General features: G+C 35.6%; 1 protein-coding gene across 7 annotated transcripts in view; it reads left to right on the top strand.

Moving 5' to 3' along the window:
• The window catches only part of RALGAPA1 (Ral GTPase activating protein catalytic subunit alpha 1), a 210,700-nt gene that overhangs the window by 158,779 nt on the left and 35,648 nt on the right, over positions 1 to 16,273 (top strand). For all 7 annotated transcript variants that reach the window (XM_019983417.2, XM_019983419.2, XM_070775459.1 and 4 more), the window contains one exon: positions 4,376 to 4,531. In XM_019983417.2, the coding sequence (XP_019838976.2) occupies positions 4,376 to 4,531 (156 nt within the window). The remainder of the gene's footprint in view (positions 1 to 4,375; positions 4,532 to 16,273) is intronic.

Genomic DNA, 16,273 nt, shown 5'->3' with positions numbered 1-16,273 from the left:
TTCATTACTATATGTGGGCTTTCTCTAGTTGTGTCTAGCAGGGACTACTCTACATTGCGTTGCATGGGTTTCTCATTGCAGTGGCTTCTCTTGTTGTGGGCTCTAGGCACGTGGGCTTCAGTAATTGTGGTGTGAGGGGAAATATATGTAAAGAACACATATATAACTATAGTATACTGGAAATTGGACTTCCCATGTGGCTCAGTGTTAAAAGAATCCGCCTGTAAATCAGGAGACGTGGGTTCAATCTCTGGGTTAGAAATATCCCCTGGAGAAGGAAATGGCAACCCACTCCAGTATTCTTGCTAGGGAAATCCTATGGAAGAGGAGCTTTGCAGGCTACAGTCTTTGGGGGTCGCAAAAGAGTCAGACACAACTTAGCAACTAAACACCACCACCACCAAGCAAATATTCATGGCAATTATATTACAAACAGGGGAGGGTTAAAGGACATAAAGTGACATAGGGTTTCTGTGTTTCACTCAAACTGGTAAAATGACAACATCGGTAGACTGTAATAAGGTATGTTTAATATAATAAATACCAAGAAAAACCAGTAAGAAACATATAACAGAAGATACACTCAAAATGATAACTAAAATCAGAGTTCTAAAATATGTTTCAGGTAACCTGTAGGAGATAGAAAAATAAAACAGCAATGTGCAGAGAACAAAAAAATAAAATGGTGAGCTTATCTGTCATTACAGGAAATATTAATGATCTAAATATAACAATTAAAATTGGCAGAGTTGGGACTTCTGGTGCTCCAGTGGTTTAGAATCCACCTTCCAGTGCAGGAGAAGCAGGTTTGATCCCTGGTCAGGGAACTAGGATCCCATATATTGCAGGGCAGCTAAGCCCATGCATGTGCTGCAGCTGCTGAGCCCACATGCTCTAAAGCCTGTACACCACCGCTTGAGAGAGAAGCCTGCAAACCACAGCAAAGAGCTAGCGTGCTGCAGTGAAAGACCCAGCATGCCGAAAGATCCCATGTGCTTCAGCTGAGACCCAAGGCAGCCAAATAAATAGATGTTTGTTTTTTTTCCCCAAAAAATTGGCTGAGTGGATTAAAGAACATGACTCACTTATATGCATTGTAAAAGAAACTCACTTTGAGTGTAATAATATAGGCTGGTAGAAAGTAAATGGACAGAAAAAATTACATTGTGCAAATCTTAAAGCCAGAGTGACTGAATTTATATTAGATAAGGTAGGCTTCAGAGAAAATTATCAGAGATAAGGGACATTCTATAACAGTGATAAAAGGGTCAGTCCACTAAGAAGACTTAAAAATCCTAAACATGTGTGCAGCAGACAACAGAACTGCAAAATGTGTGAAGCAGAGCTGATAGAACCGAAAGAAGAAATAGGCAGATTCACAATTATAAATGGAGACTTTACCCCTCTCTCAACAACTGAGAGAGTAGACAGAAAATCAGCAAGTATATAGAGGGTCTCAACACCACCAACAACCAATAGGACCTAATTAACATTTATATAAAACACTCCACCCAGCTATATCATAACATATTTTCAGTGTCTAAGGAACATATACCAAGATAGACCATGTATGAACCATTAAAAGAAACTTCAGCACATTTTAAGGTGTTGAAATCACACAGTGTGTTCTCCAACTACAGTAGGCTCAAACTTGAAATCATTAACAGAAATAATGGGAAACTCTCCAAACACTTGGAAAAGTTACGTGCCACATAATCCACTTACATACGATTCTTGAAATGACAGTTCTAGTAGTAAAGAACAAGTTAGTGATTGCCAGGCATTAAGAAGGAGGTGGGGTAGGGGGGAAGTGGGTGTGGGTTGTGTAACAGGGCAACACGGGGAATCCTTGTGGTGATGAAAATGTTGTCTCAATCATATGAGTATCAGTATCCTGGTTATAATATGGTTCTGCATTGGGGGAATCTCAGCAAAGGGTATATCTTTCTATTATTTCTTAGAACTTTGTAGAATCTATAATTAATCTCCAGATAAAACATTTAATTAAAAATTAGAGATCTGCACATGTTACAGAACTGTTGTATAGCAAGGAGTGCTAAACTTAAGACTTTCTCCTTTATGTACTCAGAAAATTGACTTGAAAGTAAATAACTTTCTAAAAGAAAGCAACAAAAGGTACACTCAAAATATCATTTTTTAACCTATCAGCAGAGGTCATACAGTTTGATAATATATTTGAGAGCATATGAGAGAAACACTTATGCAACTGTTGGTACAGTCTACAGAGACCAATTTGCTAGTTGGTTTCAAAATCAGAAATGCACATGTCCTTTGACTTACATTTCCACTTTTGACTGTCCTACAGATCTGCTTTCACAAATGCAGCATGATATGTGTTCAGTGTTATCCATTGCAGCATTGACTGTAATAGCAAAAGATTGGGAAAGTCTAAATATCCTTCAAGTAGGGCACTAAATTATTGTATATCAAGAAAAAGGACTTCTGTGAAGTCATAAAAACAAAAGGATGAGGAGTCTCTTTACTTACTAATAAGGAGTATTTTTCAAGAAGTTTTAAGTGCATTAAAGTAAGTTGCAGAACATTGTATATCTATGTTGTGTGTGTGTGCACACGCACATACATACTTTTAAAATTTAATTGTATATAGAGAACATTTTTGGAAGCATACTTAAGAAATTGATTTGTTAGAGTGAAACTGAGTAGCTAGAGATGAGAAATACGGAAGAAGAAAAAATACTGATGTATCTTTTAAACTTTTTTTTAAAATTTATTTATTTTAATTGGAGGCTAATTACTTTACAATATTGTATTGGTTTTGCCATACATCCACATGAATCCGCCACAGGTGTACATGTGTTCCCCATCCTGACCCCCTCTCCCACCTCCCTCCCCGTACCATCCCTCTGGGTCATCCCAGTGCACCAGCCCCAAGCATCCTGTATCCTGCATCGAACCTTGACTGGCGATTCGTTTCTTATATGATATTATACATGTTTCAATGCCATTCTCCCAAATCATCCCACCCTCTCCCTCTCCCACAGAGTCCAACAGACTGTTCTATACATCTGTGTCTCTCTTGCTGTCTCGCATACAGGGTTATCATTACCATCTTTCTAAATTCCATATATATCGTTAGCATACTGTATCGGTGTTTTTCTTTCTGGCTTACTTCACTCTGTATAATAGGCTCCAGTTTCATCCACCTCATTAGAACTGATTCAAATGTATTCTTTTTAATGGCTGAGTAATACTCCATTGTGTATATGTACCACAGCTTTCTTATCCATTCATCTGCTGATGGACATCTAGGTTGCTTCCATGTCCTGGCTATTAAAAACAGTGCTGTGATGAACATTGGGGTACACGTGTCTCTTTCCCTTCTGGTTTCCTCAGTGTGTATGCCCAGCAGTGGGATTGCTGGGTGATAAGTCTTTTGAACTTTTAATTGTATGAATGTATTACTTAGTTAAAAATAAATTTAAGACATTATAAATGAGGAAATCTTATGGTAATAGCATGACAGCTAACTTGTTATTTATACATTCAGCCATTAATAGGATATACTGCTAGTAGAGACATGTTCAGTTCAAATATGCAGAAATTTGCTTTTGTAAGTCTTTGCTTTGCACTTAACTTATATTTTGTTTTTTACAAGCGTATACATAGCTTGTTTCTCTGAATGGAGAGATACAAGCAGTGTTTAAGTTTTAGTTTTTTTCTTTACAATATTTCTTTGGTTTTTTACAATGAGCACAAGTTACTGGTCTGTGTGTTGAACAAGTCCAGGGGATATCATCCAGTGAAATGACCCTGATATTAAATATATCATACTTATAATTGGGAAAAAGAGATTTAAAAGTCTTTGCAAAGATTAATTTGAAGTTTTTTTTAAATGCATTTGAAGTGTGCGTTTTTGTATTTTTGTCCTGGGCTATGATAGGTACTAATAATTAAGAAACTAGTTTTGATGAATAAATATGTCACACCAAACTAATTACTTAATCAGATGACATTACTGGGTTTTTTTTTTTAACTTTTCCCCAGATCATTTCCAGTCTTGATTTTTGCCGCTTGGTTTTTCCTCTCTGCCCTCGGTGCCTCCCCCACAGACTTTACAGTTTAACACCTAGCAGCCTAACAAAAGATGCATAGTGCTCAGCAGTTGATTCCTTTGCTAATTAGTTCCTGCTAATTAGAGATCCTCAGATACTTAAGAAGATCTACCAGTGTATAGAATAGCTCTAACTAATAATTCTGGGACAAGCCATGGTTGGTAGTATGCAAAAGACTTCATTCCCCATATTTTTGCAAAGTGAGAGATTTGAGTCTTTTTCCGTAGTGAGTTTAGTTTGGTTTTGTTAATAAACATTTTGTGTCTTTTCATTGCTTCTAGGTAAATCTTACAAACCATTGTGGTTTCATGGGAGGACTACAAAAAAATAAAAGCACTGGATTGACCACACCATATTTTGCTACCTCTACAGTTGAAGTAATATTTCACGTGTCAACAAGAATGCCTTCGGATTCTGATGACTCTTTGACCAAAAAAGTAAGTGCTAAGGAAAAAAGTGCTCAGAGTTAGAATCTTAGAAAAATATGTAAGCAAGTAATCTAATTGATTAAGAGCTATTTCTGAGTAGTCTGTTCTTCACCTAGTACTGTCTTGAGGAACAGTATTGTTGCAGAGTAAACTGTTTTCCTTAATGATATGATTGAAGGTTATAGTCTTAAAAAAGCATTTGCCTTCAAGAAAATTGGCATTTGACAAATTGAAAAACTACTGTATATGTTCAGATTGGTGAAATTATAATTCACGTCCCTACACAGAGATGGGTATAACATTTATATTGATTAAGGGAAAGGGAAAAAAATGAAAATGTAAATTATTATAAAGCATTTAAAATGTGCAATATTGTAAAGTTTAAAAATAAAATAAAATTTTAAAAAAATAAAAATAAAATATGCTTTATAATAAATTTTAACTAAAATTAATATAGCAGATAAAATAAGTCTTAATTCATTAAAATAGATTTTACTCCTTAGAATTTATGGGAGGTATAGTGAAATGGTTTTAATGGCCCATGTCTTTTAAAACCTACACCACCATTTTGCTGTAGCTGATGCCAGCATTCAAAAATCATTTTAGTGACCACAGACATATCCTGGAATAAAGTTGTGTGTGCTCAGTCCATGTTTGGTGTTTTTAGTGAGAAACATAATTTTCAAGTGAAACCTTGTCCACCATTTCTTTTATCTTCTTTTTTTCCTATACCTCAGTTTATTCAAAACCACTGCTGAATGTAACCTGCTTAATATAGCAGATCATTTTACTCAATACTCTTAATGTTACTTAATATCAGAGCTCGTAACAGTTCATTAAAACCTATGAAAACAGTTTCATACTTATACTGTTTTGAAAAGGAACTTCAGAATTCCTCTTAAATACTTTATAAAATTGAATTAATACCCTTGATGTTTTTTGTTTACATTTTAGAGTACTGTTGGAAATTACCTACTAAATGGGTAATGTTTAGAATAACTAATATATGAATGCTAATTAGATTGGAATGAATAGTAAAGGTATAGGTAATTGATGTGTAGGAAGGTAAGTATATTTAGTCACAGATTTTCTATAGAATATCTTAGCATATAGTTTTTAGTTATACAGAATGAGACATAAATACTGACAAGAAAATGGTAAAGATTTGGGTTGGCGTAAAACTTCAGTTAAGCACTTTCTTCCATCTTCTCATTTTAAATCTGTATGAAAATAAGCCATAGCATCCGGTCCCACCACTTCATGGGAAATAGATGGGGAAACAGTGGAAACAGTGTCAGACTTTACTTTTCTGGGCTCCAAAATCACTACAGATGGTGACTGCAGCCATGAAATTAAAAGACGCTTACTCCTTGGAAGGAAAGTTATGACCAACCTAGATAGCATATTCAAAAGCAGAGACATTACTTTGCCAACAAAGGTTCGTCTAGTCAAGGCTATGGTTTTTCCTGTGGTCATGTATGGATGTGAGAGTTGGACTGTGAAGAAGGCTGAGTGCCGAAGAATTGATGCTTTTGAACTGTGGTGTTGGAGAAGACTCTTGAGAGTCCCTTGGACTGCAAGGAGATCCAACTAGTCCATTCTGAAGGAGATCAGCCCTGGGATTTCTTTGGAAGGAATGATGCTAAAGCTGAAGCTCCAGTACTTTGGCCACCTCATGTGAAGAGTTGACTCATTGGAAAAGACTCTGATGCTGGGAGGGATTGGGGGCAGGAGGAGAAGGGGACGACAGAGGATGAGATGGCTGGATGGCATCACTGACTCAATGGACGTGAGTCTGAGTGAACTCCGGGAGTTGGTGATGGACAAGGAGGCCTGGCGTGCTGCAATTCATGGGGTCGCAAAGAGTCGGACACGACTGAGCAACTGATCTGATCTGATCTGATGGGTATAGTGCAAAAAGATAAATTATTGTAATCATTAAGAACTTGTCAGTGATCCTCATTTTCACAGAACCGTGGATACAACTTTTAAACCCCAGAGCAGAGTCTAAAATTAATAGTATCTTCAATTGCAAACATAAGAGCAGAACAAAGTATATCATTCTTTGTTGAAAATTTTTTAAAGAAACTTATGTAGGATATTTTTACTTCAGTATGTTAAACCTGATGGTTATAAGGTACTTTAAGTTGTATTTTTGCAACCTTTGTAGAAATGTTTTAAATTAAGATTTCTTATTTCCTTCACAACAGTCACAAAGGTCTTCCTTAATTATTTAAGAAGAATCTGAAATGGATGTTTAACAATCCATTATAGCAAAAGTAATTTTGGAAATGTGTTAATACCATTTTAGAATAGTTAAATGGTTGAGTTCTAACTAAAATTATACCCTAAATGGTGAAATTTTTAAGTATTGGATATATTAGAGTATATTGAGGGATTAAACCTTAAATACTAATAGTTTGTTTTATTTATATGCATTGAAATTTTTTATTGTGGTAAAGTATGTATATAAAACAAAATTTACCATTTTAATCATTTTAATACGTACAGTTCTTTGTCATAAAATACATTTACAGTGTGGTACAGCCATTACAAACATTCATTTCCAGAATTTCTCCATTTATTTAAAAATATTTTTTGACCTATGTGTTACTTAGAACTGTGCTGTTTAATTTCCAAGCATTTGGGGCTTTACCAGCTATCTTTTTGTTATTGATTTCTAGTTTAATTCCATTGTGGTCTAAGAGCAGACATCATATGATTTCTATTTTTTTTTTAATTTGTTAAGGTGTGTTTTATGGCCCACGTATAGTCTATCTGGTGAATGTTGTGTGCGAGTCTGGGAAGAATGTGTAATCTGCTATTGTTGAATGAAATAGTCTATAAATGTCAATTATATTCACTTGATTGATGAAGCTGTTAAGTTCAACTGTATCCTTACCAATTTTCTGCCTGCTAGGTCTCTCGTTTTCTGAGAGGGGTATTACAGTCTCCAACTATAATAGTGGGTTCTTCTGTTTTCCTTGCAGTGCTGTCAGTTTTTGCCTCACATATTTTGACACCCTGTTTTCAGGTACATACACCTTAGGATTGATTATGTCTTCTTGGAATAGTGACCTCTTTATCATTAGGTTATGCCCCCCTTTATCCTGGGTTATCTTCCTTACTCTGAAGTGTGCTGTCTCTGAAATTAGTATATCCTGCTTTCTTATTGGTGGTATCATGGTATATCTTTCTACATCTGTTTACTTTGAATCTGTATGTGTCTCTATATTTAAAGTTGATTTCTTGTAGACAACATATAGTTAGGGCTTTTTTTTTTTTTTCTTTTTTATCCACTCTGACAGTCTCTATGTATTTGAATCATTGACATTTAAAGTGATTATTAATATAATTGGACTAATATTTACCATATTTGTTATTATTTTCTGTTTGTTACTCTTGTTCTTTGGTTTTGTATTTTACATTTTTCCTGCCATTTGTGGTTATAACAGCATTTTACGATTCCATTTTCTCTTTTATTCGCATATCGTTTGTGCTTTTTTTAAAAATTGTTTTCCAGTTCTTGCCCTAGAGTTTGTACTATTCATTTATAACTAAGTTCTCTTTCAAATAACACAAGGTGCTTCACTAAAAGTACCTATATGCCCAGTTTTTCCCTCCTATCCCTTGTGTCATTGCAATATCATTTATTTTACTTTTACTTAACCATGTATATAGATTAGCATGTTAGGCACTCAGTTGTGTCCTACTCTTTGCAACCCCATGGACTGTAGCCCGCTGCTCCTCTGTCCATGCAATTCTCCAGGCAAGAATACTGAAGTGGGTTGCCATTCCCTTTGCCAGGGGATCTTCCTGACCCAGGGATCGAACCCAGGACCCCTGCATTGCAGGCAGATCCTTTACTGTCTGAGCCACCAGGGAAGCTCTTATATACATAAGCATACATTATCAAATACATTGTTACCATTTATTACCTTAACCTATTATGTGTTAGATCAATTAAGAATGAGAAAAATAAGTTTTTATTTTGCCTTCAGTTATTGATTCTTTGATGCTTTTCCTTTCTGTATGCAAATCCAAATTTCTATCGTATATCATTTCCCTTCTCTCTGAAAAGGTATTTCTTATAAGGCAGGTCTGCTGGCAACAAATTCCCTCAGTTTCTGTTGTCTGAGAATGTCTTTATTCTCCTTTACTAGTAAAGGATAATTTCACAGGGTATAGAATTCTAGATTAGTAGTTTTTTGTCTCAGCCCTTTAAATATTTTACCCTACTTTCTTCCTCCTTTCATTTCTTAGGAGAAGTCAGATGTAATTTTTAATCTTTGCTTCTCCATAGATAAAATGTTTTTCCCCCTTCTGGCTTCTCCCAAGGCTTTTTCATCTGTAATTTTCTGAGGTTTGAATGTGATATGCTTAGATGTAGTTTGGGGGCCTTTTATCCTGCTTAGTGTTCTCTGAGCTTCCTGGATCTGTTATTTGGTGTCTAACATTAATTTGGGGCAATTCTCAATCTTACTGCTTCTGTTTCTCTCCTCCTATACATAAATGTTACACTTTTTGTGGTTGTCTCACAGTTCTTGGATATTGGGAGGTTTTTTCCAGGGTTTTTTTTTTCTCTTTGCTTTTCAGTTTCAGAAATTTCTGTTGTTATATCCTGAAGCTCAGAGATTCTTTCTTCAGCCTTGTCCAGTTTACTAATGAGCCCATCACAGGCTTTCCTCATTTTACTTACATTGTTCTTTTTTATCTCTATCATCTTTTTTTTCTTTCTGAGAATGTCCATCTCTCTGCTTACATTATCTGTCTGTTCTTACATGTTGTTTATTTTTTCCATTAGTGCCCTTAGCATATTAATCATAGTTGTAATTCCCATATCCCTGCCATATCTTACTCTGGTTCTGATGTTCATTCTGTCACTCTAATTTACACTGAGTCTCCAGCAGTTTGTCAACAACAACTCAGGTTTTCCTGCTCTGGCACTGGTTCCTGCAGAGCTTTCTGCTCTGTTAAATTATTATTCATCATATTTGCCTATCCAATTTTGGGACAGCAGTTTTCCCTATGACCTCACTTCTCTGATCTAAGAAGAGTACTGTAGTTGATTTTTCAGTTGTTCAGCTTTTTACTTGTTGCTAGGACAGAGTGATAACTTCTGTTTTCCTTACTTGCCAGGCTGGAAACTGGAAATCTCAGAACTTTATCCTCCCAAACAGAACTCTATATCCATTAACAATAATTCTTCATTACCACCTACACCCAGCCCCTAGTAAGCTCTAATTTACTTTCTTTCTCTTTTAATTTTCCACTTCTAGATATCTTACATAAGTTGGAATCATAGTATTTGTCCTTTTGTGTCTGATTTCATTTAGCATAATGTTTTCAAGCTTCATTGATGTTGAAGCATGTCAGAATTTCATCCTTTTTATGACTGAATAGTATCCCATGATATGTAAATGCATTTTGTTTGTCCATATATCTATTGATAGATACTGGGTTGTTCCCACTTTTTAGCTATTGTGAATAATGCTGCAGTGAACATTGTCATGCAGGTATTTGTTTGAATTCCTATTTTCCGTTCTTTTAGGTGTATGGACTAACGAGTGGAATTGCTGGGTAACATGGAAAGTATATGTTTGGCTTTCTGAGGCTTTCCAGCTGTTTTCCAAACTGACTGTGGCATTTAACATTTCCACTGGCCAATGCACAAAAGTTCCAGTTTTTCTACATCCTTGCCATTACTTGTTATCAGCTATCCTCATAGGTGCAGAGTGTTATACTGTCTGTGGCTTTGACTTTCATTTCCCTTTTGAATAATGATGTGCATCTTTTTGTGTGCTTATTGGCCACATGTATATCTTCTTTGGAGAAATGTCCATTCAGCTCTTCCACCCATTTTTTAAATTAGGTTGCTTGTATTTTCTGGTTATGTTATTGGAGTTCTTTATCTATTCTAGATGTTACTGTCTTATCAGATATATAGCTAGCAAATACTTTCTCCCATTTTGTGGGTTGTCTTTTCACTCTCTTAATAGTGTCCTTTGATGCACAGAAGTTTTATTTTGATGGAGTTCAGTTTATCTATGTTCTCTTTTGTTGCTTCTGAATCGAGGAATTCATTGCCAAATCCAATTCGTGAATATTTTCCCATGTGTTTTCTTCTAAGAGTATTTTAATTTTTGCTTTTATGTTTATGTTTTGGATCCATTTTTAGTTATTTTTTTGTGTAGAGTATGAGGTAAAAGTCTGACTTCATTCCTCTACATGTGGCTATTCATTTGTTGCACTAATGTTTGTTGAAAAGATACGCATTCCTTTAATGAGTGGTCTTGGCACCCTTGTCAAAAATCAATTGGTCATCTGTGTAAAACTTTTACTTCTGAACTCCCTATTCTATTCCATTGGTCTGAATGTCCTTTTGCTTTAATTAAATGCTTTAATTACTGCAGCTTTGTAGTGAGTTTTGAATTCAAGTAATATGAATTCTACAACTTCATTCCTCTTTTTCAAGATTGTTTTTATTATTCATAGTCACCTGAGATTCTATATGAATTTTAAGATTGGTTTTTCTATATCTGTGAAAAACCTTGTTGGGATTTCAGTAGATTGCACTGACTCTTTGGATCACTTTAGTAGTCCTTTCATGCATTGGAGAAGGAAATGGCAACCCACTCCAGTGTTCTTGCCTGGAGAATCCCAGGGACGGGGGAGCCTGGTGGGCTGCCATCTATGGGGTCGCACAGAGTCGGACACGACTGAAGCGACTTAGCAGCAGCAGCAGTAGTCATTTTAATAATATTAAGCCTTTCAATCCATGAATATGGGAAATGTTTCCATTTTTTTATGTAGTCTTTGATGTTTTTTCAGCAATATTTTGTAGTTGTCAACATCTTTCTCCTCCTCAAATTTATGCTAATGTTTTATTCTTTTAATGTGTTAGAAATTGAATTGTTTTTACAATTTCCTCTTCTGTTGTTAAAAATGCAGCTGACTTTTGTGTGTTAATTTTGTATTTGTTGAATTCATATTAGTTCTAACAGATTTTATTGTAGAATCAGGGTTTTCTGTATATAAGATTGTGTTTTTTCAGTGTCTCTAAAGAAACAATTCCTTGGTCCACGATTTTGCTGACACAACACCCTAGACAAAAATTTTAGTTTTTCTCTTCTTTTAAGTTAATTAATTATAAATGTAAAATTGTATATTTTAACAATTTACCAAGTGGAATAGGACAGGTATTTTTTTCTAATTACTTAGTGGGTGTTTTTTTTTTTTTCCAAATTATTAAAAAAAGAATGCAGGCAGATACATGGCATAATTTCCCAGTTGTTTAGTACTGAAATGTAAGAAGTATTGTAACTTTTAAAAATACAGGGGACTTCCATAGTGGTCCGGTGGTTAAGACTCTGCACTTCCAAAGCAGGGGCACAGGTTCAATTCCTGGTCAGGGAACTAAGATCTCACATGTTTTGTGGTGCAGCCAGGATAAATATATAAATAGGTAGGTAGGTAGAAAAAAAAAAATGTAAGCACATAATTATCATTTTAAAATTTATAATGCAAGCATGCTGTTATGTTAGTTGCTAAAGTAACTGTACCTGTTTTATTGAAGAAAATTATCCTGGCTAGATAGACTTTTTTAACCTAAAGCATTTTAGGAGTTTGTTTGTTGTAGTGAAAAATCTTCAAAATATCACTTCTTTCACATATAAAAACAAAACACCATATAAAAACAAAACCTGTCAAAATTATAAACAGTATGTAATAAAGTGATATCATTTTGGAAGGTATAGTTCTCTTGTTTTCTCCAGTAGTAATTTAAGTAATCTTAAAATCTTCTCTATCAAGGTGGGACTAAATTGATGCAATATTTCACTTAATTCAGTAGAGAGGAAAAATTTACCCCATTTCATAATTCAGTATAAATTATTCTAGATGTTCTTTTCATAGATATCAAGAAAGCTTTATATTTATTGCTCTCTATATGAGTTTCTTTTTACTTATTTTCTCTGCTCAGTGCTCTTCAGAGTCCTAGTATATAAGATTTTTCTAAGTAACAAGCTTATATTTTAGCTCTATTATAGTATCAATTTCTTTTTAATAAAAGGTTAAATGCTTAAACTTCATCATAGAAACTAGTTGTCTTATACCAGTTCTCCTTAATAAAAAAATCGCTTTCTGTATTGGTATTTTTTCTCCTGAATTTAATAAATTCCACATTAGTGGTAATAAGTTGAGGCCTAGAACATGTGTCCTATTACAAATGAACAATTGGATATCATTAGGTTGTCCCCCTTTCCTTTGTACATATATCTTTAGGTGTGTTAATCCATTCAGTAGACACATTAATGAGCACTGGTTGAAGTGTAATATTGAAGGAAGTAAGGCTTGTTGACCTCAGCATGGAGTTTAATACCTCTAATTAAATTAGATACTCGACAGTCAGTATAAAGAAATAGCTGTGCCTCTGGCGAGGTAGAATTATTTATGACTCTGGTTCTTTGTTTTAAACTTGATAGGAGAAAATCATTTATATTTTTTTTATAGAAACTAATTTTAGTTTTTACTTATTATTTAAACTATCATGTGGTAGTTCTGTAAATTATTTTTAAGCATTTTATGTTCTTAGAATTAGAGGTAAATATCTTTGTTAAATAGAGGTAAATAAGTGTAGCTGTTTATTTCTTGTCAAGAAAGGCTTTTTCAAGGATCAAAATGATAGCAACAGAATTTTTACAACATGGACTATACTTTTTTTTTTTTTAACAAATTAACCAAGCATTCAGTCTACAAAGTAGTCTCTCTCAGAAATATTACACCACCATATTAAGAATCTTGATGTAACTCCAGTCCAACCTTCTGTTCTGTAAATTATCTCTACCTGAGGAAGATTGACGGAAAATGGTTAAAAATAATTTCCACTTAACTGAGTTTATTCACCCCTAAAAATCAAAAGTGCTGCAAGCATTGGTATAAAGTGTTCACAGGAGCTTGTCTCATTTCCTCTGTCTCCTTGTTCTAGCCACTTGCTGATACTCTGCTTCATAGGTAGCTGAATCACCCTTTTAGGAATTTGATGAAGATCAAGTTGAGATAATTGTAACCTACTTAGTTGGACTCTCTAGCCTATCTTTCATTTCCTGGACCCCCCAAAAGAGAGGAAAGAAGCACTTTATTTAAGTCAGTTCCCTCTGAAACACTGTTAGTGTCTTGGACAGCCGTTCGTTTTCTGTTTTGACATTCGGTCACAGTAGTTTCGCAAGTAAATGAGCTTTATAGAACTGCTTGGTCTGATTTTAACTTTAAATCCATTTTTCTGAATTTTATCTAGAAATAGAATTAAGATACTTCATTTTCCAAGGAACTATATTCTAGTATAGTCTGGAAAATGACAAACAAATTGAAGGAATAATAAAAATTTTTTCTTTGTGTTAGTAAAAGTGTAGTTAATGTAATAGTTAATAATTCTGTGGAATTATATACATCATTTTAGTCCCAAATTTAGTCACATTATATAAAATAATTTTAATATAATAAACTCTACCTTTAACCCCAGGTGGCTCAGTGGTAAAGAATCTGCCTGCAGTGCAGGAAATGCAGGTTCCATCCCTGGGTTGGGAATATCCCCCCTGGAGAAGGAAATGCAGCCCACTCCAGTATTCTTGTCTGGAAAATTCCATGGACAGAGGAGCCTGGCAGGCTACAGTCCACAGGGTCGCAAAGAGTTGGACACAACTGAATGACTAACACCTTTAACCCAGTTTCTATAAATACACTCCTGATAAGAATCGAAGATAGAGAAACCAGGAAATATAAATGGTTCAGAGTAAATTTATCTTATCACTGTGGCTGGTTTAATTTGGATGGTATAGCAGTGGCTTCTCATTGCACATAGATTAAACTGATTGCTTACCACGGCCTTCCATGCCCTACAAGATGTGGCTATTTGCCTGTCTACTTCTTCAATCTCATCTCTTGTCACTTTCCTTTTCATTTACCTGAACCTGGCCTCACTGGCTATCATTCTAACCTGCCGTCACATCAAGCTCATTCCCAACTTGGGCTTTTCACTTACTGTTTCTTTCCATTTGAAATGCTCTTTTGCCACCTCATCAGGCTTTCTCCCCAGAGGAGGGAATGGCAGCCCACTCCAGTATACATGCCTGGAGAATTTCGTGGACAAAGGAGCCCGGTGACCTGCAGTCCATGGAGTGGAAAAGAGTTGGGCACGACTGAGCAACTTACACACACACAGCAACTAACACACGCACATACACAGTCACACACACACACACACACACACACACACACACGCTTTCTCATCTGCATTGTTCTATTCTCAGACTCACATGACAGTTCCTCAGAGAGATCTTTCCAGACCATCTGAGCTAAGGAAGCCCTCTCTACCCAGTAACACTACCACATTATCCTATTTTATATTTTTAAGCACTTATCACCATCTAAATGGTGTATTTAAGTAAAGCCATGAAGTGAAGTCACTCAGTCATGTCCAACTCTTTGCCACCCCATGGACAGTAGCCAACAAGGCTCCTCTGTCCATGGGATTTTCCAGGCAAGAATACTGGAGTGGGTTGCCATTTCCTTCTCCAGGGGATCTTCCCAACCCAGGGATTGAACCCTGGTCTCCCACATTGTAGGCAGACCCTTTACCATCTGAGCCACCAGGGAAGTTGTAAAGCCATCAGTGCAGGTGATTTTATTTTTATGCTGTACACTATGTAATAATAGAAAAAAAAAATTGCTAAGTACTATGGTGTATCTTTTTAATAGCATATTTATCAAGTGTCCACTCTGCTGAAGTATTGTAATACTAGATGCTCTTCCTATTCCTTCAAGAAGCTTTTCCTAATTACTAGGAATGAATGATCCAGACAGCAAGTGAGTTATGAAAATGTATGAGAGTATATTTTTTCACATGGTTGAAGAGTATATGATAGTCTATGTTTTGCTACATATGAGGATGAGGGGCAAAGAATGAAGGGCTTGGGACAGTGAGTACTAACTCAGTTTCAATTTCTACACATCTACCACTAATCCCCTGAAGTAACTGCCTTAACTTAATTATCTTCTATGCATTCTTCAAATGCCATTATAGTTCAGTTGTCTTTGTTATTTGCATTCAGAGAAGTATATTTATATCATTGCCTATGCTGTTAATTACTCATTAATTGAATAGTTTTTTACTTTCACTCCACTGGACTTAAAGCTTTGTGAGAAAAGAAAACACATCTGTATCTCACCATTGTATCTCCAGTAACTGGTACAGTACTTCCCTGGTGGCTCAGACAGTGAAGAATCTGCCTGCCAATGTAGGAGACCCAAGTTCAGTCCCTGGAGAAGGGAGTGGCTTCCCTCTCCAGTATTCTTGCCTGGAGAATTCCATGGACAGGAGAATCTGGTGGGCTACAGTCCATGGGGTCACAAAGAGTGGGACACTACTGAGCGACTTAACATTTTCACAGTGCATTTGGCTCTCAATATTTGCCAATGTTTGAAAGAAGGTAGATAGGAAAGAGAGAGGGAAGGCCTTTTAAGAACTCAAGAACTAGTCCAGCTGTTAGGATGACTATATCTTATGTAGAGCAACAGTAGAGGCATTAGGAAGGAAAGTACAAAAATGGATAATACTTTTTAAATTTTTTTATGAGCTTGTTAGAGATACTATAAGTGCAGTTGCTCAGTTGTGTCGGACCCTTTGTGACCCCATGGACTGTAGCCTGCCAAGCTCCTCTATTCATGGGATTCTCCAGGTGAGAATACTGGAGT

The sequence above is a fragment of the Bos indicus genome, chromosome 21 (assembly GCF_029378745.1).
Source record: "Bos indicus isolate NIAB-ARS_2022 breed Sahiwal x Tharparkar chromosome 21, NIAB-ARS_B.indTharparkar_mat_pri_1.0, whole genome shotgun sequence".
Classification (NCBI taxonomy): Eukaryota; Metazoa; Chordata; class Mammalia; order Artiodactyla; family Bovidae; genus Bos; species Bos indicus.
The sequence above is the reverse complement of the archived record's forward strand: the minus strand, read 5'-3'. Positions and strand labels throughout refer to the sequence as shown.